The sequence below is a fragment of the Cryphonectria parasitica genome (genome assembly GCF_011745365.1).
Source record: "Cryphonectria parasitica EP155 unplaced genomic scaffold M406scaffold_1, whole genome shotgun sequence".
Lineage (NCBI taxonomy): Eukaryota > Fungi > Ascomycota > Sordariomycetes > Diaporthales > Cryphonectriaceae > Cryphonectria > Cryphonectria parasitica.
Window position 1 is genome coordinate 3,524,936 of NW_024468909.1, and position 27,863 is coordinate 3,552,798.

Consider the following 27,863-nt stretch of genomic DNA (forward strand, 5'->3'; position numbering starts at 1 on the left):
CACAGTCAACAATGCACCATCGCGGCAGCATCATAGACGTTTTACTATTTTTTCTTTCTCTCTCTCCCTAGTCCTGGGGATCTCAGTGGGAACTGGGTCGAGGAGCTCTGTCATTGATAACAGTAGTAATACAAATGATCTGAACGCCTCTATTCTAGGGCATCTTTGGCAATTTCTTTGTCTACCGACCAATTCTCAGGCCGCAAAGATGCTCCAAATATATAAGAGACATAACAGAAAACATGTAAAACACCGACGGCGACGCTCGTCACTTTTTTGAGAGGCCCAAATCCCACGCAGATTCTTTTTGAGAGACTGCAACTCCTGAAACGACGCCCCTCAATACAAGTACGCCGCAGGAGCCCTGAGACATCTATTCTAGATCAGCCGACGCAACTACTCGGGGAAGAGGCTGAGCCTTCTCGGGACTGCCCCGAAAGGCGAGGGTTGGCGAAACGCCCATGCCACCCAGTGGAGTGGATGGTGCCTGACCTGGCGTGGCCGTCTTGTCGAGCGCTTTCAGGGTAGTAGAAGGTGGCGCAGGCTTCGACTCAATGTTGACACTCTTATCCGCTGGGGACTGTGTGGCACCCGAATTGCCGTTCACAGTCGAGATGGAAGGTGTTGTTGTCGGCAAAGTGGCGACCCCAGATGAGGTGGAGGGAATGGTGGAAGGCGGATTAGGAGGCATTGCGGACGAGGTCGAAAGGGCGACAACAGACGGGTGGCTTGTAGGAGTCAAAGTAGAGTTGGCTTGAGAAGCGCCATCATCTTTCAGAGTTGTCTCCGGCGTTGCTTTGAGTGGCATAACATTGACAACGTCTTCGGTTCGCCGTGGTTCGTAGGTGGGATAATCACTTGGGCTGTCCTCGGACTGCTCGCCAACTGCTGAAGGAGACGAGACCATGTTTGATGGCGTAGAGGCAGACGGTGTGTCCTCGTCGTTGAGAAGACGCCTGACCCTGCCGTTTTTGTCGAACTTGACCTTGATCGGGAGCTTGACCACACGGCTATCATTCGATCCAGGGCTGTCGGCTGCAATCTCGTTGTCATCCTCATCCATCGCATCATTTTCAAATTCCTCTTCATCGTCCGTCTCGTCCTGGGGAATGTGATCTTCTTCCTCGTCATCGCCGAGATCAGGTTCCGACTCGTCCTCCTCCTCATCAGAGACGTAGTCCCGCCGTCTCTTGCGGGGTTGTGCCCAGCTGTTGGTGCCTTGATGTGTGGCAGCAGATCGACGAGGCCGGCCAGTTGGTCCGACTTCCGGTGGCTCGCTCATTTCAGTGTCCGCAGCATCGCCTTGCACGCTAGGCGCACCGCTGACACCTCCATTGCTCAGGGCATCAGCGTTGGCATTAAGTCGTGCGGGCGGACGGGACTGCCGGCCACTGGCCGTCACAACAGGGCCTGTCTCGACAGGGCTGTGATTTCTAGTGTTTCTTGTCGACCTTCTGTTGGTCGAATCGGTCTGGAAATCCTCCTCGTCCGAGAAGGTGTATTTGACCCGTTTGCCCCGCGTCCGTCCTTCGTATATAGAGAAACCGGGTTCAGGGCGACGGAATCGTTCTTTCTGTTGTCGTCTGTACTCACGACGCCTCCGCTTCTCCTCTTTCTCCTCAAAATTTGGGATGTTCTTGTGTATATTGCTGCTGAGCTTGCGGGCATTGGGACCCCCATCAGCTGTCGCGAGCTTCTCGGCCAGCGCCTTGACCTCATCAATGCTACCCGCCACGCTGATCCATTGTCTGTTGTAGAGAGCGGCTGGGTTCGACTCGCGGTAGACTCTGAATGAGCAGCTGTCGTCGCCCTCGATAAGGTAGTACCGGCGCTTGTCGCTATCGACGCCCCACGGCTGGACCGACAGTGGCTGATTGAGATCATCGTTCGTGCGCTTCCCTGTATAGCTCGAGTTGATCAGGGCTTTGATCGCGTCAGAGTGGCCGAGAGCCCAGACGGTAAGTGTTTTCAGCAGGTCGAGTCGTTTCTCGGGTGTGATTGTGTGAAACGTGCCGCCCTGCAGGGGATTCTCGGTCCAGTGCCGTGGCCACTGTGTCTTGAAGGTCGCGCCTGAAACGGCGTCTTCGCCCAGGGCTTTATTGTAGTGTCCAATCCTGTCTCCTGTAAGCTATGCGCGTCTGCAATGCGAGCGGACGGCCGCAACTGACTTGATGTCCTGCTTTCTGTTGAGGAGCAGCCCGAGCACCACACAGAGGAAATGCTCGACTCTCTCGGCAGGAGGCTCTTGTTTTATGTCTTCTTCGAGTTCGAGAGGTCCGAAATGCGCCAGCGATCTAGGCATTGCGCTGTCGAATCGCTTGCGAAACATGACAATAAACTGGCGGAAGGGTCAGTTCAAGGCTGCGAACGCGCGCGGCGCGCCTACCGCGACAAAACCGCGATTTGGACGCGATTTTCGACTCACAGCTATATCTTCATTGTCTGCAAAGACAAAATCGTGGGGAGGAGACTGCTCTCGCTTGCGTGGAGGAGGCGTTTTCCTGGACGCGGCAGCATCTTCGGGCTTGGTCTTGGTCAGGTACTTGAGGATGCCTTGCTTGTCAGGCTTGACCTCGACCTCATCATCGATGTCTGCAGGAGGGGGAGACAATGACGAGAGAGAAGATAAATCGGACGAGTCGTCATCAGCCATTGTTGAGCGTGCTGCGTGGCGTTGTTGGACAAACCCTGCGAAGTTGTTGTGTGGTCCAAGTTTCGAAGGTTGATTAGATGAAGGTGGGTGGGAATGACGGCACCATCCTCGCGTCTGATTTTGGGGCGGCACTGGACACTGGATCTAGGGACCACCGCACCGTCCGTCTACCTGGCAGATCACTGATATGATAGGCGGGCCGGAGAAACTCATCCGAAAACCACGGTCAAGACTCTTCTCTCTGTATTGCTATTTCCATCAAGTGATCTGACCTGCCTCAGCACTGGTCGTTGTCTCTTTGCTGCGCTGTCTACCTATCTCATTGCCCCCCCCCCCCATCTGCTGTCCTCTTGCTCTTTAATCCCCCGCCCTCTGTTCTCGTGTGCACAGCCGTAAGGATCTTCTCGACCGATCTGATCCATGTCTCGTTCTCCATCCCACTCACGCACAACACCTTTTCGCAGCACGAAAGACCCTTTTCTTCCTCCTAGAACGAACAAGTTGCTGACTCGAGATGAATGGTAACGTGCAGAGCAGGTAAACCTTTGTTGTTCCAGCCTTGGGGTCCGTCAGGTGAAACTGAATCAGGTATGGCCTCTTCGCACATCTCGCCACCCCAGCGTAGAAACCATACCCCGAAACCAGCAGTGACCACCGTATCTCACCAATGATGCCCTTTTTTTGTGAGCTGCCTCATAGGCCACACAAGTTCCATTCAGCCTGCAACCCCGCGTTGCACTTGTCAACAGCTAGGATGACTACAGCTGCAGCCACAGCCTTGCGCTGAACACACACACCCGCCTAATCCGCCCCGAGCAGAGATCTTACACTTGTAAAACCTTCTCGATGATGAACTTGATGATTGAGGAGGCCACAAATATGCCTCAGATGCCACTTGGCGGAGTTGCAGCAAGGCCAAGGTCTAGGGCGGGCTGTCTGGCAAGCGTGCCTTTCACCCTGCGACGCCAGGTTTGGAACTTTCCGGCTCACCCGATCCACAACCACGCTCTCCACCTTCAGACCAAAACATCACCACTGAGGTAATTTGACGCGAATTTCATAATTTCCGACGTGAAAAACTCTAGACTGGTGATGCATCGCACAGATGTTAAAAAATGGGCGCAGTAGCCCGCCACAAGCGACAAAATAAATGCAGAACCTGTTCACCCAGTTAGCAAAAATCAACCAGGATCGATTTGGCGGGGTTTTGAGTACCTGCTGAGGGTGCAATGCGCTGGGATTTCAACTGAGGGTGAATAAAGGAGATGCATGGGCGTTGATTGCGCTGGGCAGTGACGAGATGGATCTTGCCGCTAGCACCTGGGGCAAATGGTACGCGAGACCCGCTTTGCTTACATAATATTGAAATGGACCAATCGAAATCGACGCACAGAATCTGTTCAAGCCTACCCATTGAACCTCAAAATTTCGCTCCTGCAAACCACCAACTTCAGTGTCAACCAGCACGACCATTCCCCCCATCTGTACGTCCACCCTACATTCGCCCCAATCAAAGCCTGCTGCTGCGCATTTGAGAAATTCTGAAACATATCTGTTTTTCCATTTCTCAAGCGAAAGCAAACGGTCGTTCCTTCTTGTGTCGACCTGCCACGGCGCAACACGCCCAAGCCCAACTAACCTCTTGTTCACCCACACAGATTCCTGACGCCTCGAGCAAACCGTCAAGATGGGTCGCGTCATCCGCAACCAGCGTAAAGGTCGCTCAAGCATATTCCACGCCATCACCCGTCTGAACAAGGCCCCCGCCAAGTTCAGATCTCTCGACTACGCCGAGCGACATGGCTACGTCCGCGGTGTCGTGAAGCAGATTGTTCACGATGCCGGTCGTGGTGCCCCCCTCGCCAAGGTTGTCTTCCGTGACCCTTACCGCTTCAAGCACCACACCGAGACTTTCATCGCCAACGAGGGCATGTACACCGGCCAGTTCATCTACGCTGGCAAGAACGCTGCCCTGACCGTCGGCAACGTCCTGCCCCTGGGCGTCATGCCCGAGGGTACTGTCGTCTCCAACGTCGAGGAGAAGGTCGGCGACCGTGGCACTCTGGGCCGTACCTCGGGCAACTACATCACCATCATCGGCCACAACCCCGATGAGGGCAAGACCCGTATCAAGCTGCCCTCCGGTGCCAAGAAGGTTGTCCACAGCGGCTCCCGTGGCATGATTGGTATTGTCGCTGGCGGTGGCCGAACGGACAAGCCCATGCTGAGTACGTGGAAGATTCTTATGAGTGGAGATGGGGAGGGAGTATGCAGGAGGCTGGAAAATTTCAACGACGCCCAACTGCTGCTCTCTCTCTCAACACCACCCCCCTCCGCTGAATACGTACTTGGGGAGAATTTTGTGCTGACAAAGTGAAACAGAGGCCTCGCGTGCCAAGCACAAGTTCGCTGTCAAGCGCAACTGCTGGCCCAAGACTCGTGGTGTTGCCATGAACCCCGTCGATCATCCTCACGGTGGTGTAAGTGATCATAACGAACTCGCATTTTATGGGACAGTGCTGACACATCACTATCACTACAGGGTAACCACCAGCATATTGGTAAAGCCTCCACCATCAACCGTTACGCCGTGTCGGGTCAAAAGGCTGGTCTCATCGCTGCCAGACGGACTGGTCTGCTGCGTGGTACTCAGAAGACGAAGGACTAAGGGCTTCAACGGCTGCTGTTTTCTGGGGTTTGGGTTCATCGGATTGCTTTGATCGTTGGTCTCGCGTTCTGGTACAAAGAAAGGGCGGCATGACGAAAATCGTCGCTCTATGGGTAGTACCTCTGGCATTCGTGGAATATAAAAAAGGGATTTTACGAAACTAAAAGACATGCCGTCCGGCAAGCATAGTCTCGTTTGTTTGAGATGATGAAATCAAGAAACGTGACAAGAGATGCAGTGCTGGGGGTATGGAGACGTCGGGAGGCGGAATGATGAGCAGACTCAGGCGATTTGTTTTGTACGCCCTGGATCCGACCTGATATGAGCTCAGAGTGGAATCATATGACCAAAACCCCTCTTTGAGTGATTGATCACCTTATTTGCATCTGGCCCGTTCCTAGATTTTCGCCTGTGATGCAACCGCTATAAAAGAACAGACAAGCATCCCGCCTTTCAGTTTTCTACTTGCTCTAATTTGGGCCCAGCTTTACTCCTCCGTCCAGACCAGGGAGGAACAAATTAAACCCCCCGATTTGACGACAATTCGGCGACTTTGATTGATTTTTGAGTTGACAGCATGCTCTCGCGGGGACTGTGCCGATTCGCCTCTGTGGAAACCAGGGGTCTGATCTCACCCCACTATGTCTCCGGTCGTCCCTCCAAGCTCTTCTACTGCAACCCCGCCATCCTCATCCCTTCAGCAGTACAGAGATTCAGACCTTTCCACTCTACACCATTTCGACCAAGCCAATTGACCAAGATGGCCGCCTCCAGAGAATATCCCCTCCTGTGTTTGGAGAACCCTCTCCTCGGTGAGTCCCTTTCCGAAGCTTGCCTGGAGAAGCTCTACACTCCCATTCCCAGGTCCAAACTGCCCCTCCCCCTCCCTTGACCTCCCACCAAAATTCCATCCTACAACCGCACACCCTCGACTGACCGCTCGATCTTGTCCCTGTTTTGCATGACCAGACATTCAGGCCGTCGGAAACGATGAGCTTCTCGCCAAGTACGGCCTCAAGCCCAACGACGCGATCCTCGCCGAGGAGAACCACAAGCCGTTGTACGAGGAGCTGCTCAACAACTACGAGGCCAAGTTGATTGCGGGTGGAGCGGCGCAAAACACCGCCCGCGGTGCGCAGTACCTTTTGCCAGACAACAGCGTCGTCTACCTGGGCGGCGTCGGCGACGACAAGTACGCCGCCATCCTGCACGATGCCGTCAAGAAGGCGGGCCTGCGCGTCGAGTACCGTGTCGAGCCCTCGCAGCCCACCGGCCGCTGCGGTGTTGTCATCACCGGCCACAACAGGAGCATGTGCACCGATCTTGGCGCCGCCAACCATTATGGCCTGGATCACCTGAAGAAGCCCGAGATCTGGAGCCTGGTCGAGAACGCTGAGGTGTACTACATTGGCGGATACCACTTCACGGGTATGCATATGCTGAGGCCTCCTCCACCCCCTTCTCCTCCCTGCAGGTGACAGGCAGCTAATGAAACAACCTGCTCTCTTACTGCTGCTCTAGTGTGCCCTCCCGCGATCATGGAGCTCGCCAAGGAGGCCGCCGCCAAGAACAAGACCTTCGTGCTCTCCCTCTCGGCACCCTTCATTGCCCAGTTCTTCAAGGAGCCCCTGGACGCCAGCGCCCCGTACTGGGACTACATCATCGGCAACGAGACCGAGGCCGAGACATGGGCCGAGGCGCAGGGCCACGCGACAAAGGACCTGAAGGAGATCGCCAAGCTCATGGCCAACCTGCCCAAGGAGAACAAGCAGCGCAAGCGTGTCGCCATCATCACGCACGGCACCGAGCCCACCCTCGTCGCCGTCCAGGGCGAGGACGCCGTCAAGGAGTACCCGGTGCACCCGATCGACAAGGCCTTGATCAACGATACGAATGGTGCCGGTGACGCCTTTGCTGGTGGTCTCTGCGCTGGTATCGTGCAGGGCAAGAGCCTCGAGGAGTCTATCCACATGGGCCAGTGGCTCGCTAAGCTCAGCATCCAAGAGCTGGGTCCTTCGTAAGTGCATTCTTTCTCATTTCTTATTACTCAGAACAAAATTAGCTATGCTGTAGGAAGAGCGCAGACCGCACAACTGCGAAATAACTTTCAGTGATCCCGCTCGTTCCGTCATCCCCCCCCCCCCCTTTTCTTCACACAATCTTGCCAGATACACGACTAACATTATTTCCACCATAGATTCCCCTTCCCCAAGAAGGCCTACGAAGCAGGCTCGCACTAAGTTTGCTCATGACACGTTTGTATTTGCTTTCCTATAGAGAGATAGGCTCCGATTTGAGGGACAGGCGTCCAGTGTTTTTCAAAGGGAGGGGTAAAAGCTCATGGTTTCAACAACGGTAGTTTTGCATGTGCCGGGAAGAGCGAAGCGTGTCGCTTGATCTCAGAATTCAACTTGATGATTCCCCCATTTGACAGGTCGAGATGACTTGTAAATAGCGAGCTCCGTCGTCCCAGACAGAAAGAATCGAATTTCCCCAACGGAGGAAGCCCCTCCACTTGCATCGAACTCAAACAGAGAGACTTCTGCAGTCACACAACGAAACATGCTCCAGGGCCTGGTCTTGAGATCAGTTGAGATCTCGAGGGCGCTGAGCATCCGTTTCCAAATTGCATATCCAGTGACAAGATATCGCAGGGCACTTAGCATCTCTTGGGCCTGAACAAGGCAGCAAGCCAAACCCAGCGCAAATTGTCTCTCAATGCCATTTTGAGGTCTCGGGCATTGCCGTGATTGGTTTATCATCTCTTGGGCTTTGGATGATCATCAGCGAGCGCGCTCTGGAATGTCATCTGATCATGCGCATCAACTTGCTGGACTCCAGCTGCCATCGCAGTGCCCTTCATGGCATTGCGGAAGTGCGTTGGGTCGTCCTTCGTTACAATGTCACCTCGTCCGTATGCTGTAGTCGCATCAAAAACGTGGCCATCGCTCGCCGTGCCGAAGTTGTTGGGCTGGTGATACTGGGCCCAATTGCTCGGTTGTGCACCGTAGGTCTGGTAGTTAGCAAGAGCATCTCGCTGACCAAGACCGCGCTCGGGACTCGCTCCAGGCAGGCCGAAGGGGCTGTTGACGGCTGGCAGTCCCGATGCGTTCTGGGAAAATGCGGTCGAGAAGGAACTATTGCCCCACTCAAATCCTGGAGGCGATGGCATCTTTCCTTTCAGGTCAACATTCTCAGACCCTGCTGCGGTCCGATAGGCACGAACATCGTCCTTTGCCGACAGGAAAGGCGAGGCTCCACTGCTGTCGGCAGAGCCGCCAAGTCTCTGTCTCGAGTGCCCAAAGCTACCACGAGCGGACCCGGAGACACCAGACGAGGAACCCCCGGGTCGCAGGGCGCTCTGGCCATATGGACTCCCAAATAGCGTACCGCTCACGGCTGGGAAGAGCTGTTCCTCTGAATCACTTTGTGGTCGAGAGCCGGGACCGAAGGCCGGGACAGAAGGGTTGAAGGTAGATGTGCGAGAGCGCGACATGTGAATAGGGGAGACAGCCTGTTGAGGCGTAGTCGTCGCACTCGTCCGGCCACCGACAGATCTTGACGCGTTGGCAGGTGCATCCCACTGGAAAGGAGGACTGGCCCTGTCAAAGACACCAGCGCCACCATGGAGTTGCCTGGGCACACTGCCGAAGATTTGGTCGGCGATGCCAGGGTTTATGTCATGAGGCGGACCGCGCTGTGCACCTGCAAAGTCTGGCTGGGCCCGAGTACCAAAGTCTGGGGTGTCATCGTCCAAGAGATTGTCCACCATATTCTCGATGCGAGCTTCGAGACTCAGGTCCGACTCCGTCTCTCCAATGTCATTTGCCCCTGGGTTACTGTACACAGCACTGTTCTCATGTAAAATTCCAGAGCCGGACGGAGCCCTAATATGGTCTAAGCCACTATTGCCCTGAGTAACCGCGGTTTGTCCGCCAATGTTTCTACCGCCACTGACATGCTGCTGTGGACGCGCATCCTGAGAAGAGCCGAGACTGCGAAACTGTCCTTGGAGCTGGTCAATGTCTTGATCTGTGGGTTGCAAGTCGTTCACGGGGCCTTGGGCGAGCATCGGTGGCTTCCCGCCTTCCAGGTAGGAGACAGTGATTGCGCCGCCCAATTCTTGGGAGGTGGAAGTGTTGATGCTTAGCGGAAATCGTTCATCAAATGCAAGAGACAGTCCACAGCCCATCAAGTCAAATATACGACTCAACATCTCCTGCTCAGAGCTGCTCTTCGGGTTACCGCTGTCCTCCCAGTGAATTTTGAGGGTACCTTTGTCCGATTCGTGTTGGAGACGGCACATCGCCGGGAGGCCAGGGTCATCGAACGGCTTCATTCCCAGCGCTACTTCATCTTCGACAAGGAGGTAGGGCGACGGCGCCATCGTGTTGCCTGTGAATTCTTTTGCGACCACTGTCAAGGTCTGGGCAAGAGCTCGGTACATGTCAAAGACGTATGAGCCCAAATGCTGCTGGTAGTCGACGATGTCGTTACGATAGATGTAAAGCCAAGCCATGTAGATGCGTGCTAGAGGTAGCGCAGTCTCGGTGAAAGCACTGAACTCCTGAGAACCATCCGAAGTAGTGCCTCTCTTGGTGGATTCGTCTTGTGCAGGGGGAGCAGTCTTGACAAATTCTTCTAGCTCAGAAAGTAACAGGCGGGAGATGGCCAGGATCCATCGGACGTTCAGCCTCAAGATGAATTGACAAGAAGCAGACGCCTTGAGGCTCCACTCCTTCTCAATCTTGGATTTCGCAACCCAGTACGCTGCAATATTGACAAGTACCATCTTCAAGATGAGAGGCAAAGAGCCTGGCTTCTTGAGCGTGATATCCAGTCGGTGCAAGACCTCCTCCTCTAGCTCAGGGGGAAAGTCATCTCCCTTGTACAAGCGCGCATGAAGCTTGGTGAACCAGTTGGCAAAAGCCTCGTTTGGATCGGGAGGACCAGAGCGCTTGCTGGGTGTGGATGGCTGTAGGAGCTTTTTGAACTCCTGCTCCAGGTTGGCTGCCGCGTTAGGATGCGGGGTCTCGATAGCTCGCGCGCGGTAGAGGTGGTAGACGATATGCAGGTGGTTGTCATCCTCGAGAATTCCAAGCTGATGATGTGCAGCGCCATGAGTGGGCTTCAGATCGTTGGCAAGTTCGTAGAAGAGTACAGCAGTCTTCAGGCCATCCGGTCGCGGACGTGCCTTATTTCTCCAGCGCGAGATGTCTCCCAGGTGGAGGAGCGTCGCGTGGAACGACTTTTCGACCGCGTCGGCAGGAATGGTGGCGCTCTGGGACTCGTCGACAGCAGGAGCCTGTAGCTCCAGAAGGCGGTTGATCCTTGGAATCTGGGGCATCCCATGGAGAGCCTCAAGACGCTGAAAGTAACCCTTGTAGAACAAAAGAGCCGTCTTTAAATAATTATTGTAAAGTTTCTCCACCTTGCGCTTCGTCACGACGTGCTGCTGACCCTTGAGGTTGCCGTAGATGAGGTCACGATAGGCCTGGTTAACGAACGTGTGGAGTTTCCACATGACCTCTTCGGCGTCCTGCTCGAAGGTGAATCGAGGGTCTTGCGAGATGGTGTAGACAAAGCGGAGGCGAAACCTGTTACTGGGTCAGGACTTGTGCGGTCGTCGCGATGGGTCGCATTTCACGTACTCGGCCAAGCCGCTTTCCAGCTTGCTCAGCTGTTCCTCCTCGGTCTTTCCGCTGTTTCCCTTCTTCAGGCTCTCGATCTCGCGAATGATCTTCGATCGCTGCTTCTTCGCCTCTCTGAGCGGGTGGAAAGGTTGTCAGTAGAGCACAGCATGCGACCGACGAGTCCACCACGAGCCTGGAAGCATCCTGATATCGCAATCCTCTGTGAGAGCAGCACATGACTTACTGCCAGAAGGCCTGCGCCCTAGCTGCTGGGGTCTCCATGGCGGAAGCCATGGTGGGCAGCAACGATTGGCGACGCAACTTGGGGGAAGGAAGGGGATAAATGGGTAGAGAGGATGTGTTCAGTGTTTAGTGATGGACAAGGCCAAGAGATGTATGCGCAAGACGATATTGAGCCCACAGTCAAAGAGTGGGCTCATACATAGTCGAAACTGGCACAGCACAGCATTGGCGATCCATAACTGACTGTGCTGATGGTGATGGTGGTGCTGGGGGTGAGTTGAATGTTGCTGGGGGGCTGTAGGCGGGGATGGTTTGCTGCTGCTGTTGGAGCCAGTGGGTTTTGTCACAAGCAAGCACTGATGGCCACATCTGGTGGGGTAAGTACGTCTAGCTTTGTTCCTTTGCTAGAAATGCAATGGCTTGGGAAGTGACAGGAATACCAAGTGGTGTATTCCTGTCGGAAACAATAATGATTGAAAGGGAAGCCGAGAATTCAGCACAAGAGATAACAGGAAAAGTGGTGTAGTTTGGCAACCATCGCCAAGATGGCATTTACTCCTCCAGGAACCGGAACGAAATGCGGTTCCTCTGCCTGGATCATCCAATTGATGGATCAGTTGGGCTCTTTAGAACGGGGATCAGAACCCCTGCACATTGCTTGCCACTTTTGACCAGGCCTTGGGGGGCCTACCTTAGTGCCCGTCACACGGAATCGGAGTACCCGACCACTGATTTGCCGATTCTCCAACCTCAACATCGATTTCGACCACCAGCACACAGTCCGACTTACTCTCAGGATTATTTCATAGCAGGATGTTGATAAGAGTCCATGGATGTATTTTATTGCGTGGAGATGAACAGACTAGTATGCTTAACCTTGTAATTTTCAAGGTATCCTGGCCCATTTTGCTATGTCCTTAGGACGTTGTACAACTACGGATCATTTATTAAGTGGCCAAATTTAAGACCGGTGGTCGATAGCGTAGTGAAGTCATGAAGTTGCAGCAAGGTCTCTAGATATCACCAGCCTTCTGTCGCTGGCTAGGCACTTTGTCCCTTGCGCCAGTTATCTAGTTGCGGAAATCCAATCTGTGGTATGAAGATGTCCCGCTTTCTTTGCTTGCAAGTCAGCTCCGCCTCGGGCGCTGGGCTGCGAATGATCCAGAAACCTCGCGGTCAGGTCGAGACGTACTGTACCTTGAGTCACTTGATTGAGAGCACAATTAAATACGTAGATGCTTCCGTCGTGATGTAAGAGGCATGTAACCCGACAAAGAGTCGTGTGTTGCAGTGTACTATTTTCTGTACTTGCTGTACTACATTTTGTGGTACTGTAAATGATAATACAGTAGACAGTAGATTGTAGTTAAGGATGCTCACAAGGGGGTTTTGTCCCGCATGGAGAGGGTCCTGGCACCTGCAGCGGAAGAGTGGGTGCGCCATCCTTGCCGGCATTCAGTGCGCACTGTCCATCTCTGACGTTCTGCTCATGGCCACTTTGAAAAGTACCATAACTTTCGATTCTTCCAGATACGTACCTTTAAAAAGAAGAAGAAAGAAAAAGGGAGGAAAGGAAGAACAAGAAACTATATTGACATAGGCAGCCTCGTCAGTTCTTGACCAAGCAAAAAATAAGAATTTGACCATCCAGCCCCCTGGGATCCCGGCAGGAGAGGGAGTAGAGCTTGGCTGGCACACAGATCCTCTATCTATCCGCCACGTCTAGCTTCGCTTGCCAGGGCCCATTTATACAAGCTTCACATGGGACAACATCTTCCGAAATGATCTTTGTTTTTGTTTGGGACTACTGAGTTGCAAATCCCAGCACGCCTAAGTTTCTCGGGTTTCTCTGCCTACCCGTAAGCACCGTTCATGGTTGGACACACGCGGATTTCAAGGCATCCGGCTGCACGCACACCCTTCCCGCCAGCCTCTCGTTCCAAAACCATGAAGCGCACACGCCACGCAGAAGACGATGACAATGCGTCCTCCGCCAGCGACCAGGATGTGGCCACTGCTCTAGCCTCCAAGATCGTAACCTTAGACAACAGCGACACAGGTCCTGAGGCCACTACTACTGCTACGACTGTCATACAGTGCTCGCTGCCGGGCCACACACCGGGCCTGCGGTTCTCATCCTACCGAGACTACGAGGGGCATTACAACACAGTTCACACGAATCGATGCCTCGAGTGTAGGAGGAACTTTCCCACGTCACATGTTTTGGATCTGCATATCCTGGAGCAGCATGATGCCCTTGCGAAAATTAGGCGGGAGAAGGGCGAGCCAATTGTAAGTTCCACTTACGCCTGAAAAAAATTACTTCCCGAGCAAAAATACGAACGATGAGGACATAAGCTCTAGGTAGAATGGGCCCTACAGAGGTGACGGCCGCTTCTATTATTGGCTGACCATCTATCCTGTAGAGTAATCTATTTAGTGCAAAGTATCTGCAGGATATCCTCAAGTGAGGTGGTCTCTGCACTTTCTACCATTCGTTGTCCTCCAGTTCCATCTTTAACACACATCTGGAAGAACATGTCCAACCCTGCCAGACACCCGTCCTTGGATCCAAAGACTAACAGAATCACAGTATGCCTGTTTTGTAGAGACTTGCGGCGAGAGATTCAAAGGTATAGGCAAGAGGCAAGACCACTTGATAATGTCTCACAAGTATCCCGCCAACTATTTCTTCGCTGTCACAAAGTTTGGCATTGATGGCCGCAAATCCATGCTGGTCGATGACTACAAACATCGAGGCAACTGGCAGAAGGGTCCCCGTGGTCGCAAACCCAACAAGGCGAACGGGACCGGCTCCAGACGTCCCGAGGAGACCGGTAACAGCATCCCCTCGAAGGAGCTTCTGATGGAGGATGCAGGAAAACTGGCGAGCGAGCCCCAAGTGGCGAGTAAGAACATACCAAGGGAAGCCGAAGAGAGCCGAAACAGCCCCGACGAGAAGAAGGAGGCAACCGGTGAAAATCAAGAGACGCCCGGCGTCGACGCTCAGATGGAAGATTTAGCAGGTGCAATGTCGGCCCTGCGATTCGTCCCGAGAGCAATCCGCCTCGGCCCCAAGCACAAAGCTGAGCCCGTTCGACGATAGGCTGACAGCAAGGGCGGTAATTTGTCATTTGGTGGTTCGAGTGTTCAAGATACCCCATAACATAGCATAGACTCGGAAAGAACCTGTGACGGGAACCATAAACCTCCTATTGATTTGCAAAAATAGGCCTGGGGAGACGCCTACCTGGCCTCCTTGGATGTGGCCCCTCTTGATCGCAGAATTTATAAAGCCGCAAAGACCGGAACTCCAAGCTGACCCTGCTTTTCCATGCAAACATATTCGTCTTGTTAGCCCTACGTGCTCTGCTCGCTCAATCGCTCGAGGCGCAGCCCCGGCATCCGCAGCTAACACATTGTATGTCTTGGTCTTCTTTCAACTGTGCCCGTGGTACGCGACATATGCACGTGCTGTTTTGCTGTCAGTACGATGGTCGAGGTAGCTATAAGGATGGGGTACTTACGAGCTGAAGTTTGTCTCCTTGGTCTGGACGCATCGCAAGCAGCAAAGCTAGAAAATCCCGACCCGTTAGCATCCAGCCATCTCAAGATACGTGATCCCGCGTCCTTTTCTTGGAAAGATGAATTTCCCAGTCCAGTGTGACATACCTTCTCGTAGCCTTGTTTTTTCCACTTCGCGATCAACATCGCGTCGGCGTAGTTGTTCTTCAGTAGCCAGTCATACAGCTGCTTGCTTATCGCCTCCTTCTCGTAATAGAGCTCGTATATGTACCGACTCCGCTGGTGTGAGATCTGGAAGATGGGCCACTGTGCCTGGTGCTTGGGCACGTTGTCTGTGGGTGTGTTCTGCGCGTCCTTCATCTTGTTGCTGAAGATCAAGAGGTCGTCTTCGATGTCGCTGAAGCCCTCTGGCGGGGGCTTCCGCTTGGACGCATGGCGGATCGCAGGCATCTTCAGGCGGCGGTATGCAGTAGGGCGTTGCAAAGGGGGGATGGGTTGATATCCTGAGTTCCCTGAATGAAAAACAAAACGTTTCTGAACGTAGTGTATTCCTTGTTCCCTCGTCGTTTTGTACTTTAGTTGCAATAGCGATCGATGTTGGCTTGGAAATTCAAGGCACCAGAAAGGCGAGCGGCAGGCAAGCCCATCCTAGAACCCCCCGCCCGGGGTTGGGGATTGGCTTACATAACCCAGCGCCAAAACGGCCCGCTGCGAGCTCCCCTTTGGAACGTCAATTGCCTGGGAAAGGACGAAGATCGGAAGCAAGGCGCCTCTACACACAAACCCACGAGCGATTGAGCAGCCATGGCGACCATCTCACCTACACAACTCGCGCGCAAGACGCGGCAATGTCAGTACAATTTATGGAGAATCTTTTGACCAGTGATCACTGACCCCTCTGTGACAGCAACCAACTGGGCCGAGGCGCAACGGCGGGTGCTCGCAACCTACCGGGAATGGATTCGAGCTGTACGTCAAGAGCGATGGGCGAGAGACGACCTCCCCCCCAAGATCCGATCGATCGAGAATTTAAGTCTGAAGGAGCTTGAGGCTGACGAGATCCCCGGCTGCAGGCACCTGAGATTCAGACCATGTACAACGTTCCCCTACCAGTCTCGGTCATTCGGACGAGAATGAGGGAGGAGTTCGAGAAGCACCGATACGTCAGCAAGCTGCCCGTCGTGGATGTGCTGCTTTTCCAGAGCCATGCAGAATACCAGGTAATTTGGAGCAAAAATACTCTATAGTCGGTGGAGTTCGGCACTGACGAGGGAGGGCCACAGGAAACGATGAACTTTTGGAAGCAGACGAATCACGTCATGTCGTACTTCCAGGAGGAGAACTTCAGAGGGGACAAGAGGTTACCAACCAACTTCATGTCGGGTTTCTTGGAGGTAAGTTCTATTCCTGGCCCGTATGACACCTGCGCGAGTCCACATACTGACGGCCTTATCAACAGGGGCGCAACTGAAACGGGATTGTAGAGCCCCCCTTCCCCCTGTACATATCAAATAGAGAGAGGTTTCCGAAATTGCTGATCCAGAATTCCTTTTTTCCAATGTCCTATCATCTACCGTCACGCCGTGAACGCCATCCCATGCAAATCATTCTCAAGACCTTCCACCTCAACCTCAGTCAAACAAGCGCGGCTCGCCGTTGGGCAGCAATTGCTTCTTTGAGGGTGCTGGCTCGCTGGGCACCCGAGCCTCCCAGAACTTCTCAGCGACTACATCGCACAGATCCTGGAGGTCCTTCAGTCCCTTTTTTAAAGCATCAATAGCCGTAGTCTCCTCTGTAGAGTTATGTCCGTCAGTAATCACCGCCTCACAGGAGCAGTCAAGGTCACCCACTGTAGGTCTGAATTCTCATATTCATCTTGGGCTCTGATGGGTGAGGGATGGCGTATGCGCAGAACTCAACATCCGGGCTGTAGTTGCGTGTTAGTGAGATGGTCATGAACCTAGTTTATGATCATAGCCTACTTCTTCATGATGATGTACCTCAGGGCATTGCCCAAGGTATGGCCCTCGTCGCGGAACTCAAAGGATGCCGCAGTCGGCGTGGAGCCGGGCAGCTATAAGAGACCCCCAAGTTAGTCTTGTGTCTTCATTCAAGGTGAATACACGCGCGAGAGATGGAGGCACAATGCCGTACCAGAAACAACTTGTTCTCCAATTCCTCAAACTCCTCGGCGGCCTGCTCAGTCTCGCCAGCCTGAGACGCCTGTGCGTCGTCCATGACGGTATCCTCTCCGTTTGCTGACATGATGAATCAAAGCGCTGAGTGCAACAAGTGTTATCTGTGGTTCGTTCTGGATCGTGACAACGACTTTTTGTGGTAGAAGTTGGGGTGGATGAGTCTAGTTTGGGTAACGGATGCATTCCCAAGATTTTTCGATAAGGTTGTTATCGCTGCGGTACTAAGTACTGCTGTGCACCACAGCGCGTCCCGTTGCCCCACTTTCAAAACCTGGGGTTCATCTAGAGGACCGTCGATATTGGCTTTCAAGCCCGACAAGGCTGATGTCACGCATGAAAAGAAAATAGAAATCACTGAAAATTTCCCCAGGAAATTTCGTTATCGGGCTTCCTTCAAGTCATGGTGGGTACATCAAGGCAAGTCATACTAAGATAGGAATTGGAGTCCAGCTCGCGCCGTCGTCCCAGATGGGGCTTCACGGACGTCCGTGGACATCCCATGGACTACGGGGACAACGGAAGCTCCGGCCTCATAGGGTGAATACTGACAAATATGGCGGCGACCCTCCACCAACATGTGCTTTAAGTGGCATGATATTGCTCCGCCTGTGGACCGTAGGATTCGATGCCAATGATGCTTACCGGTCCTTACAATCCCGCGGTAGGACGTAGTATCGATTACACTCTCCTCTGAGTAGAAACGTATATATAAGCACTGTTCTCAGATATGTGGCCCTCCAACGACAGTAAAGATAGTCAGAATACACACAATCTGGCTTATATCGATCCACACAATCATCAAAAGGAACCATGGCCGCCCAAGAGATCCACAACGTTTTGATCACTGCCGCAGGCGGCAATATCGGACAACCTCTCGTCCAGCGATTCGTCGATGAGGCATCCAGGTCTTCTGATAAGTACAAGCTTGTCCTCCCCACCCGCAGGCTCGAGCATCTCAAGTCCGTCCTGCCCAGCAGCGTGCCAGGTGTTGAGATCGCCATTGTTCAAGGCGACATTGGAGATCCGGTCTGGCTGGAATCCATATTGAGGGAGCATGGCGTAGAAACAGTGATGCTGAACTTGAGTAAACCTCGTCCTCCTTCCCTGTCGGCCTGAAGCTGTTAAGCAACAAGCTCTGATAGTTGACCCTGTGCGACAGCCGGCGTGGAGGAGTTGATGCTCACCCTCAACTGCTTCGACGCGATGAGACGCGCATCTGTACAGCACCTCGTCTACATCTCCGCTGCAGGTGACTTCTCGCTCAAGGCTGTCGAGCAGGGCCTGATGAAGTACATCCACGCGGGCCACGTTGCCGTCAAGGTCACTATCGAGCACAAGCTGGTCTACGGCGACCTCCCCTTCACCTGGACTATCCTCGGGCCCATGCTTTTCTTCAGCAACGACCTGCGCAGCAAAGGACCCATGATGGCCCACGGCTTCTTCCCTGAACCCCTGTCCAGGAACGGCGTCGGCCGTGTCGACCCCCAGGACATTGGACTCGGCGCCTACCGCGCGATTGAGGACCGGGGCAGGAAGTGGGCAAAGAAGAAGGTCACAATCGGTGGGCGACACTTGTACACCTCTGACGAGATCACGAGCCTCTGGGGCAAGGCATTGGGCAAGGAGATCAGTATGGCCGGGACGGACCAGCAGTCACTAGACGAGCTCGCCAGATCCTTCTGCCAGTACATTGGCGGGCCACCGATCTGGGGTCGCGATTTCGCCCTGATGTATGTGGGCTTTGATCAGGTGCCGTGGTATCAGCAGACGGACGAGGAGTACAAGGCGCAGTGTGCGCTGCTGGGCAAGGAGCCGAACAGTTACGAAGAGTTCGTGGCAAAGACGGGTGCACAGTGGCTGGCTGAGGTAAAGAAGTGAGCAGCAGATCCGGCAATAGCTGCCTACGAGGCTCGCCAGGAAAAAGAGAGTCTCTGGGCGGTCTAACACTTAGCTGCAAGCGCCGTGGATAGTCCTTCCAATCTCACGATATGACCACCGCTCTCTCAAGAAGGTCACACTCTGCACACGGCGATCTGCACTTTGAGATCATGCTAGGGGCACGGAGCTCTCTCAGGAGAGAGGCGATCCTTCATCTTGAGACCGCCACGAGGATCTCGCAATAAATGGGATCTCCCCCTTTGTACCCAAGAACTTTGGTGATCAAAGGCTTGGTTGGGATCACATATTGCCAATCCTGATCATATAGCACGTCTCAACATGTACATAGTAGAAGAATGTATAGTAGACGAAATATGATACATCCTACTTTGTGTTCGAGAAGGAGAACTCCAATGGGCAAATGATTGCGATTGGTAACCGTACCCACCAGGCTAGCCTGCAGTGTTACAGCAAAGAGAAGACCGCCGAGGCAGCATCTCCACTGGACTATTGACAAGTTTAATAGCCAGTCGTCAGTATACGCGCATACTGTACGTCTTCTGGGGCCGATACCGCGATACGTCCAACAAAAGGTGGCCCATTGCAACGTCGCTCATCCGCCGCCCGTGGGATTGGGCACCATTTTCGGAGCACAGGCCGAGGTTTTCTTTGGGAACAAGTGCAGGAGAAGGAGCCACCAGCAGCAGCACCAGCGGCAGGAGCAGGAGGGGGAGGACAGGGGTGGAAGGTTCAACAGGCTCTGGGCCTTTCTTACAGAAAGAGGTGGGTTGCAGCCCCCTGGCGATCTGTGCCAACCCTGGTCGCAACCCCAGCTGCACACGCTGCTTCTTGCTTCTGAAGGTCTGCCACCGCGGCGCGCGGGGCTTGGCTGAGCTTGGCTTGGGCTAAAGTGGCTGGTCCTCTGCTGCGAAAGAAGAAGAGTTCAGGCCCACCGTAGCGGCCCACCCTTTTTTTTTTTTTTTTGGTGCCCTTTCTCCACGCCCTTGTGCATCGGTGCGCTTCAGGTGAGAGACGCAAGGCCAATTAAACTGACAGCGCTTTGAAACAGGGCGGAACCCAATCACGAGGCACCACCCTGTTTTTTTTTTCTTCCTCTTTTTCCCTTCTTCTTCCTTGTACCCGAGTAGGCCGTTTTGGGAATCTGATTGCGGGATCTTGCGGTGAGTCTCAGGTGGCCCTGTGGTGTGAGAGCCTGCAGGAGGAACAAACGGGTTCTAGAGGCTATCGACGACGACTTCATGGGACAAGGCTTGGCTGTGCCGACCCATTCTTATTTGCTCCTTCTCCCCCGACCCTCCCAGGACCCGATGCTAATATGTATGTGTGAGTCACTGCAAATGCTATAGGATGTGCCATGATACAGATGCCACGCAGGGATGCGTAGGGATGCGTGTGGACTCGAGCCGGTCGTCTATCGTGGTCGGACGCTTTTGCCCTGCTGGTCTGGTTTGGGCCTTGATAGCTGCGACATTAGTACCCACGAGGTAGCGAATGGTCAAGCTGACAACATCGACAAGGCTGTTTCACTTAGAGAAGGATTTCATCCCAATCTGCTTATTCCCTCATCGGCAGATAGGGTGCATCCAAGCATGTTCTCGGCTCGTTGCGGCAAAGAAACGACACAGGTTTAGGTGGCACATGAGCAGCATGTCCCATATCTAGCCCTTCGTCCCGTGACGACGAGTTGGAGCGGTGACTCCTTGTGCAGCAGCGATGCGGCTTGCCGTGTCCCAGCGAGATACTGTGAGATGGGGGGAGTTTTCCACCTCTTGTGATAGCCTACCGGTCTGCTCACCGCTTGGATCAACAAGATCGTCGTCGTCGGTCGCCATCGATGACCTTCGTGTTGCCTCGAAGGGGCCGATTGCGCGACCTGAACAAGTCACGACAACAGCCAAACATTGCCGCATGGGAACACTGCCATCCCGTAGGGAGACGTCATTTCGAGTTTCATCTCAACCCATCCCATTTCGAGATCGTACTCAACGACTCCGCCGCCTTGGTCGATCTGGCAACACCACCCAACTGGATGAGTAGCTATGAGCCAACGAGACCAACAATGGACCTCGAGCAGCCGAGTCGGCAAAGCCAAACATCAAAAGGTACCAGCCGCTGGGAGCATTAGATGAATTCCCCAAGAATTGGCTCGGTTAAGCAGCAATCTCTCGGCACGGGCCTAACAGGCCCGCCACTGACAACATACTGAATATATGCGTCCTCGCATACTTGCGCATGTATAGTTGCACACAGAATATCAAAAGACGGATCGTAATGATCTCCCACAGGGGTGCCCGACGACTAAAGCTCGTATTCCTTATGAATCCCAGAAATGTGTGCATTGTCTCAGTTAAAACAAGCGCTTGCAAGCCCATTGGCATCCTCCCGCTCGGATTACCCAATTACAGACAAAATTGTTCCATAGGGCTCCCTTTCGTCGTATTTCCCACCCCCCAAAAATCCACTTGTTCTTCACTACGAAGATCTGCGATTTGGTCTTCCGACGACGAGGATCGCGATAAGCTCAAGCTGGAAATTGATCCCAATGCAGGTAGGCCCAGACCAGACCCCCTCCCCGCCCTGCTGCCATTCCAGTCCCCAACCCCACAAGGCTGTGTGTGTGGAATTATTATGGTACTGTAGCATTCATATCGTTCACACGCAGAACCATGTCACTTTCTTTCATGCCCTCAAGATATTTACGGCAGCACGGAAAAAGGAGGTCAACAAACATGTCGACGCGTTGCATTGATATGCAGAGGATGCTCATTACCGGTGAAGCTCCTTCTAGCTACCGTGTGTGCTTGTTTGTGAAAAGGGCCCCAAGGCTCAGAGTGTGAGGGATGCGGCAACGGCGAGGAGGGCTGGCCAAGGGCGTCGTAGTGTGGAAATGAGCATCGGCCTTGATTGACAGGTCGGCATGAAATAGCCCCCTTTCGAATAATGATCGAGCATACACAGTACAACATATCCAAACAGATACAGCCACAATCTCAAGTCGTTCTCTGTCGAAAATTTCCCCTTGACCCTGGGCATGAAGCAACCTGGGGGTTGCTGATACCATCTAGTTGCTGTACTATAACCACTACTACTATCACTACTACTAAGAAAGTACTATACGTATCTGGTGTGCTCACGTGTCGCTACTTGCCTCAGACCGGGTCATTGCCTGCTTGAGACGGAGTGAAACTGAAAACGGTCGCGGCAAGCCCACTTGTCATCCTGAGGAAAATTTCCGATTTTTTTTAACATCGTGAGAAAGGGCCCTGGCTTGTTGTTGTAAACCCTGCAGGCGAGTGCGTGGCAACGAGGGACCATTCTACTTGCTGCTATTCGCGGCCAGCAACTTTGAAGGCCGGAGGAGGCTCGAGCCCGTAAGCCATTACTAACCCACTCATTTTCCCACGGGTACATGGCATATAGAGAGAGAGGTATACGTATGGACGGGCGGATACGTACTGGGTGATGTTTTCTCGATCGGACAGCAAGGCACAAGGGTAAACAGCAGCATAGCACCAAACCATCCTCATGCTACCAGGGTCTAATGCGGACGAGGTGGATAACTAGCATCTGATGAAACAACGACGGAGCTTAAAGTAGCGTTAGCCCCGCTCTACGAATGGTCCTGAGAATGTCTTGGGCCACCCCCTGGCCCCCCTCCCCTCATCCCGCGGAAAAGGGTCCCCACTGCTGCTACTTGGACCGTCTGGCGCCGCGAAGCACTATCCGCCAGTCGATTGGACCTGGTGCTGTAAACCAAGCAAGAAAGAGGATTCGCTCTCTCTGTTTCTGTCCTTGCCCGTCTGCCGGCCTGGATTTTTTCTTTCTTTTCTCTCACCACGAGTGTATCACTGACAGTGCAAAGCCCCCCTCCCCCTCCACCCCCGTCTCCCCTTTCATAGATCAACCGGGTCTCCCTGATGATCCATCCTGTCCTGTTTCCCCTCGAACAAGACCGAACCGGTGGCTTTCCGCTACGCTACGTAACAGGTACTATGGGGCCTTAACTGCGCCAGCCCGGGGAGCGTTCTGTAGGCGATCCTGTAGAAGAAAAGCCTTACCCTGTCATTATCAAAGCACATCCTCACGCTTGCTACCTCTTTTTCTTCGCCCTCCTTCTCTTTTCCTGTTTCTTCCTCTTCTCCGCCTTACCTCGACGACAGCTCGTTGTTTCGATTTGTCTCGTGGCCCAAGAGTCTCTCGTTCTTTTTTTTTGGGGGGGGTGGCCTCTTCGCGCTGAATAATCTCCCCCATCAACCCCGGGTCTGGTACGAGCCGTGATTGCCTACTGCGCTATTTGTAAGAACAAGGACGACGGATTATTTCCCACCACCTCCACTATCACCCACGCGAAATCTACGATACGAACCTGAGACCGGTCAGAAGCATCCAGCGGCTTTTCCCCACAGCCAAAACGAGAGAGCAATCATTTCCAGAGCGCATTCACCCGGATTTGTCCGCAATAATTCCACCACCTTGTCTCAGCGGGAAGGGATTTTTCTTCTTCTTCTCCTTTGGTTTTCGAGCTGAAGGATATTTCACACGAGACAGCAGAGGAGAGAGAAAAGAAGAATCTGGATTCGTTCGTGCAGAGGAACAAATAAAAGAAGAATAAAAGGGGGGTCCGTAAGACGCCTTACCAAGAACCAACAAGCCAGATATCCAGCCCTAGCACTTGCAGCAGCAGCAACCGGATTTTCTATTGTTTTATTTTCCTCCACCTTCGCACCACCTGCTTATTACGGCCATATCACATCAGCTAGCTGAGGAGGTAAGCGCAGCACCGTTTTTCTTTTCTTTCCCCTTGTCCATATTGCGTCTTTCTGGCTACCCTCTTGTTCTCCCTTTTTTTTTCTTCTTCCTCTTCTCTCTCTCTCTCTGTGTGTGGTCAGCAAGCTTAGAAATGCTACCTAGCTCTTGTCCCGGAGTGAACTTCCGACTGACCTGCTAAGTCCAGCCTGTTTAGCTATCGATTTGGTATCCGCTACTGGAGGGGCTAGTGTGCATCTCTGCGACTTTAGCTGGCCGAATCAGAACCTCTGGGCACCCGCAGAGTCTCACCCACACAACGCTGGGGCGACATTTGAAACCCAAGAACCCAACCGACCCCCCAAAAAGGGCTAAGGCAGTGTGGGAATAAGGAGGAGAGAAAGGGGAAACTCGAGTCCTCGAGGCAGCCGTCGACTTTCCTCTCTTTCCCACCCACCCCTGCCAGCTCGAACCCAACATCGAAACAGGGTCGACCTTTTTTTTTCTCCGGGGCTTTCTTCCCCCTTCTTTCTTGGGTTGCGATCCTTGTCTGTCCTTGACCTTTTTATGGGTTTGGGTTTTGGTTTTATTGATTTCCTGTATAACAAACCAACACCCACCGAGCGAGTATTGTTTCGCATTCGAATAAACCCCCCCCCTCTCTACTCTCTGCTCTCTTTCTTCGCCACGCGACAGCCTCCAGAGATCACCTCGACCAGTCAGTCAGTGGCTTTGGTCTAGTCTGGGAGATTCAAGTCAGCATCCATCATCCCATTCATTAGCTGGTTCAGCCAAGCGAATCGAAGCGACGACCACCACTCGTGTAGGATACGGAATAGCAGCCACCCGAGCCGAGACTCCTTTTGGCTTATCTCACCCCGACGCCTTTCCTCCTCTCTCTCTCTCTCTCTCTCTCTCTCTCTCTCTCTCTCTCTCTCTCTCTCAGAGACAAATCTCCCTCTTATTTTCTCTCTCCCTCTCTCTCCCCTTCTCACACACACAAATACACAAACCATCGTGCCAACGCCAGATTGGAGATCTACCTCGAAGAACGGCTTCCCTACAACCTGTGCGCACGGCACATCCTCTCAACATGAGCGCAGCCATCGCAATGGCTCCGTCGCCTGCTCCTCACAGCAGGCCAGGCTTTGGTGGAGATGCAGCCCCTGCAGCTGCATCCTCGAGCGCCGCGGCCCCCGCTGCCTCTGCTTCCTCCTTGTCGCCCTCCGTCCAGCGAACTTCCACGGCGGGAACACCGAACGCGAGCGCACCCTCGAATACGCACCACCAACAGCAGCATCCAACACGCACCGGCAGTGGTAGCCCCAGGGGCCAAACACATGGCGCCGCCAAGTCTTCGCCCCCCAGCGCGTAAGCTTCTCTCTCTCCTTGTGTCTCTGTCTCCTTGTCTCTTCGTGCCCTTTTTTTTTTCCTTTTTTTTTTCTCCCCCCTCTTCCATTTTATTCTCTTGTTGCTGTTTTCCCTTGTTCAATTTGCATCAAATGCTAATGGCTCTGATTGCACCTGTTTGCAGTTCTCGCAGCGCTGGTGGCCCTCCCAGGATAATCGTGAAGAAAGAGCCAGGCTCGCCAGAGCTGCCCGCCTCCCGGCATCGCCCTCGCAGGTTAGACCTGTCCAAGAACGTCAATAGCACCTCGCCCGCTACTGCCCGGCCTTACACCGCGCGCGACGGCTCCGCGCTGGGCATCCAGGAGGTTGGCCTGGCTTGTCTGTCTCCAGGCTTTATTACCCAGGACCCCGCCATGAAGGAGCAGGTTCAGAGGAGCATGTCGGTCCGTGAGCAGCAGAGACACCTCATCGAGGCGCGGCTGCAACAACAGTCGGCAAAGGGCGACGGTCCCGGCGACAAGGACAAGGACCTTACCGGTGGATTCGCTGCAAAGACACCAGGCATGTCGCGCAGGAACAAGGCGCCCCCAGGGCTGTCCATTGTCGCCCCCTCCCACGAGCACTTTGCCAGCGAACGGGTCATCCAGTCGGCGCCCCTGGGCCAGACCTTCACCGGCATGAACAACCCGCACCCCCTGACCCGCCACATCGAGAACCGGCCGTCAAAGCTGTCCAACACATCCCACATCCACCACGTGCCGGCAAACCAGACGAACAACCGCCTGCCTCCCATCTCCGATGTCTTTGGCCAGCAGCTCTCTGCACACCCCGCCTCGCAGGAGCACGCCATGTATGCGCAGCACCCACCTGCTCCTCGTCCCGGCGGCTCGCCAAACCACTCCCAACATCCCCACCCGCCTCCCTCGGCCAGGCTCAGGGAATACAAGTCCGCCGAGGAGGCCCAGCATGAGCTCGCCGGAGGCCGACCGGAACTCCTCCCCAAGCTCGTCCACTACGGCGGCCACCAGCCTCCTACCCCGCCGTCCCCTCTACCGGGCTCGCACCGGCCTGAGGCTACCCGAAGCCACAGCGCAAACAAGCGACGCCGCGACGAATACGAGGCTGGCGTGTCACCACCACTGGGCAATGGCAGGCCGGCCGTCCGCAGGGGACCCTTTGGCGAAGGACGTGACAGCCCTGATACCCAACGCGCCAAAAGGGACGAGTTCCTGCGCCTCTGCGAGAGGGCCTGGGACCTGTTCCACTCCTGAGCTGGCAGGCAATCTCCGTACAACATTTATTTTGGGAATGCATGACGACACCGTCGTTATCTCGGCCCTCGTCATACGAACGAGAGTGCACACGGCAGCATGTGTGCGATCTCGGTGCACCACGACACGCATTTGCGTGACGCAGATCCGGCAATAGTATTATGCATTGCCGGCCCTGGATTAGAATAATGTCTTGTGTGTGTGTGTGTGTGTGTGCGCGCGCGCGCGCGAGTTTGGTGTACAAAAGGGAGGGCAGGGCGGCGGTCTCACAAAATCAAGACGTGTTCAGCGTTATATCACACAGCGTTACGGCCTCCACGCCTGATCCGGAGGTCCCTTTATCTCTATCCATCGTGGCTTTCTAGTCCACTCTTTCTGTACTCTCCTTGACGACTTTTGCTGTCTCCATGACGTCGCCTTCGATTCTCAACACGCACGGCCTACTTTCGACGTTTGAACTACGAGCCTTGGATCACGGACCGGGGCGCGGCGGGACATTTTTTGATCTCCTTTTTTTTTTTTTTGGGTGTGTTTCATTCTTTATATGGGATGGTTATTCTATAAGCCATGGTGGCGTTTCTTGTTTTCTTTGTATCGCCTCTTTTTTTCTTCTTTTTTTTTTGTTTGTGCTTGGGTTTGGGCATTCTTGATCTGATAAAGACCTACTACGGCGTTCTCTCAATCCTTCCCTATGTGGTAATGAACAAGTCGTGGTGGTGGAAAGGGGGGGGACTTAGGAGTTTCGTGATATCCAAGCTGTGCGCCATAGGGGAAGTGAGGAAAGGATGGAGAGGGGGGAAGAAGAATACACAATCTCAGGTGTAATGGATGTGGTTCATACATTGGGTCAGAGGGCCAAACAAAGCCGTGGAGGAGGAGGAGGAGGAGGAGGAGGTACTGATTCAATGTACAAATGATGCACCCAATGCCCTGCCTGAGTATAGAGCTGTTCCGTGTGAAAAAAGACGAAGATCGTTTCCACATCTTGCAATTATGATCCTTTGCAGTCCAGTTTCAACAAACCCCCTGCCCCAACGTGTGGCCACTCCAGTTCCTCATCAGCCTCTTTTCTCACCCAAAAGTCCCAAGTCAAACCCCCTTTCAAGGGAGCCAACCCTGAGATCTGACGTGAGATGATGCTATGCCACCAACCCCTCAGCACCACCAGCCTCAGCCGCAGCGAATGTGTGGCAAGTTTTTGTATGTGTCAAATCCCACGTGCCACAGCATGCATGAGGATTCCCTTGCAGATGTGCATCCTTACTTCCCTATGTCCGCAAACAGGTCTTGGCTGGGGGGTTGTTCTTGGGAAGAGGAAAGAACCCCGAGGACGTTTTTTCTCTTCTTTTTTTCTTTCTTTTCTACCTGGTGCTTTGAAACAAGACCGATAAACATGACTTGAACAGCAAGGAGCGGGGCGGGCAGCACAGAGCGCGGGCCTGTGGGAGGGGTCGGCCGCCCTGGGCCTGGTCTTGACCTTCTTGTCGGCAAGGCAACAAGAATGAGGAGGGAGAATGAGAGACACCTCATCATCATCATCATCATCATCATCAAATCACCAACGGCATTTCGTCCATTCGAAGTTCTTTGGGCGGCCGTGGCCGGGACCCGGGACACACGGTGGCCCGTTTGAAGTGTTCCAGTCCGGCTGTTGTTGTGCTCCGTGTGTCTTCTCCG

At 53.8% G+C, this 27,863-nt stretch overlaps 10 protein-coding genes across 10 annotated transcripts; 6 read left to right on the forward strand and 4 right to left on the reverse strand.

The window, feature by feature from the left end:
- Positions 1 to 373: 373 nt before the first annotated feature.
- On the reverse strand, positions 374 to 2,653 carry M406DRAFT_246005 (uncharacterized protein; the record flags this gene model as incomplete). The annotated part of the gene is made up of 4 exons (XM_040916380.1): positions 374 to 487; positions 719 to 2,114; positions 2,169 to 2,338; positions 2,393 to 2,653. The coding sequence occupies 4 exons, from the start codon at positions 2,651 to 2,653 to the stop codon at positions 374 to 376; spliced, it is 1,941 nt and encodes a 646-aa protein (XP_040781354.1).
- Positions 2,654 to 4,102: 1,449 nt separating this feature from the next.
- On the forward strand, positions 4,103 to 5,705 carry M406DRAFT_320360 (60S ribosomal protein L2). Its single transcript, XM_040919374.1, has 4 exons — positions 4,103 to 4,137; positions 4,312 to 4,881; positions 5,036 to 5,133; positions 5,196 to 5,705. Exons 2-4 carry the CDS (start codon positions 4,341 to 4,343, stop codon positions 5,319 to 5,321), a joined length of 765 nt encoding a protein of 254 aa, XP_040781355.1. The 5' UTR covers positions 4,103 to 4,137; positions 4,312 to 4,340; the 3' UTR covers positions 5,322 to 5,705.
- A 114-nt stretch (positions 5,706 to 5,819) lies between these two features.
- Positions 5,820 to 8,390, forward strand: M406DRAFT_320361 (uncharacterized protein). The gene is made up of 4 exons (XM_040919375.1): positions 5,820 to 6,133; positions 6,291 to 6,749; positions 6,843 to 7,338; positions 7,519 to 8,390. Exons 1-4 carry the CDS (start codon positions 6,082 to 6,084, stop codon positions 7,559 to 7,561), a joined length of 1,050 nt encoding a protein of 349 aa, XP_040781356.1. The 5' UTR covers positions 5,820 to 6,081; the 3' UTR covers positions 7,562 to 8,390.
- A 967-nt stretch (positions 8,391 to 9,357) lies between these two features.
- Positions 9,358 to 11,082, reverse strand: M406DRAFT_216364 (uncharacterized protein; the record flags this gene model as incomplete). Its single annotated transcript, XM_040915484.1, has 2 exons — positions 9,358 to 10,918; positions 10,973 to 11,082. Coding segments are annotated over 2 exons (1,671 nt in total), but the record flags the coding sequence as incomplete, so codon positions are not given.
- A 2,062-nt stretch (positions 11,083 to 13,144) lies between these two features.
- M406DRAFT_32736 (uncharacterized protein) lies at positions 13,145 to 14,303 on the forward strand (the record flags this gene model as incomplete). The annotated part of the gene is made up of 3 exons (XM_040920197.1): positions 13,145 to 13,489; positions 13,791 to 14,019; positions 14,101 to 14,303. 3 exons carry the CDS (start codon positions 13,145 to 13,147, stop codon positions 14,301 to 14,303), a joined length of 777 nt encoding a protein of 258 aa, XP_040782396.1.
- A 92-nt stretch (positions 14,304 to 14,395) lies between these two features.
- On the reverse strand, positions 14,396 to 15,082 carry M406DRAFT_354430 (G10 protein; the record flags this gene model as incomplete). Its single annotated transcript, XM_040922911.1, has 3 exons — positions 14,396 to 14,671; positions 14,725 to 14,771; positions 14,870 to 15,082. The coding sequence occupies 3 exons, from the start codon at positions 15,080 to 15,082 to the stop codon at positions 14,575 to 14,577; spliced, it is 357 nt and encodes a 118-aa protein (XP_040781358.1). The 3' UTR covers positions 14,396 to 14,574.
- Positions 15,083 to 15,526: 444 nt separating this feature from the next.
- M406DRAFT_344154 (NADH dehydrogenase, alpha subcomplex, subunit 6) lies at positions 15,527 to 16,263 on the forward strand (the record flags this gene model as incomplete). The annotated part of the gene is made up of 5 exons (XM_040921949.1): positions 15,527 to 15,572; positions 15,630 to 15,691; positions 15,796 to 15,942; positions 16,006 to 16,116; positions 16,182 to 16,263. The coding sequence occupies 5 exons, from the start codon at positions 15,527 to 15,529 to the stop codon at positions 16,191 to 16,193; spliced, it is 378 nt and encodes a 125-aa protein (XP_040781359.1). The 3' UTR covers positions 16,194 to 16,263.
- On the reverse strand, positions 16,258 to 16,973 carry M406DRAFT_354431 (RBP11-like subunits of RNA polymerase). The gene is made up of 4 exons (XM_040922912.1): positions 16,877 to 16,973; positions 16,705 to 16,796; positions 16,573 to 16,649; positions 16,258 to 16,514 (listed from the first exon to the last, which is right to left on the reverse strand). Exons 1-4 carry the CDS (start codon positions 16,958 to 16,960, stop codon positions 16,354 to 16,356), a joined length of 414 nt encoding a protein of 137 aa, XP_040781360.1. The 5' UTR covers positions 16,961 to 16,973; the 3' UTR covers positions 16,258 to 16,353.
- Positions 16,974 to 17,730: 757 nt separating this feature from the next.
- Positions 17,731 to 19,192, forward strand: M406DRAFT_349195 (NAD(P)-binding protein; the record flags this gene model as incomplete). The annotated part of the gene is made up of 2 exons (XM_040922449.1): positions 17,731 to 18,004; positions 18,080 to 19,192. The coding sequence occupies 2 exons, from the start codon at positions 17,731 to 17,733 to the stop codon at positions 18,796 to 18,798; spliced, it is 993 nt and encodes a 330-aa protein (XP_040781361.1). The 3' UTR covers positions 18,799 to 19,192.
- Positions 19,193 to 24,676: 5,484 nt separating this feature from the next.
- On the forward strand, positions 24,677 to 26,186 carry M406DRAFT_36135 (uncharacterized protein; the record flags this gene model as incomplete). The annotated part of the gene is made up of 2 exons (XM_040923992.1): positions 24,677 to 24,936; positions 25,109 to 26,186. 2 exons carry the CDS (start codon positions 24,677 to 24,679, stop codon positions 26,184 to 26,186), a joined length of 1,338 nt encoding a protein of 445 aa, XP_040781362.1.
- Between the last annotated feature and the right edge of the window lie 1,677 nt (positions 26,187 to 27,863).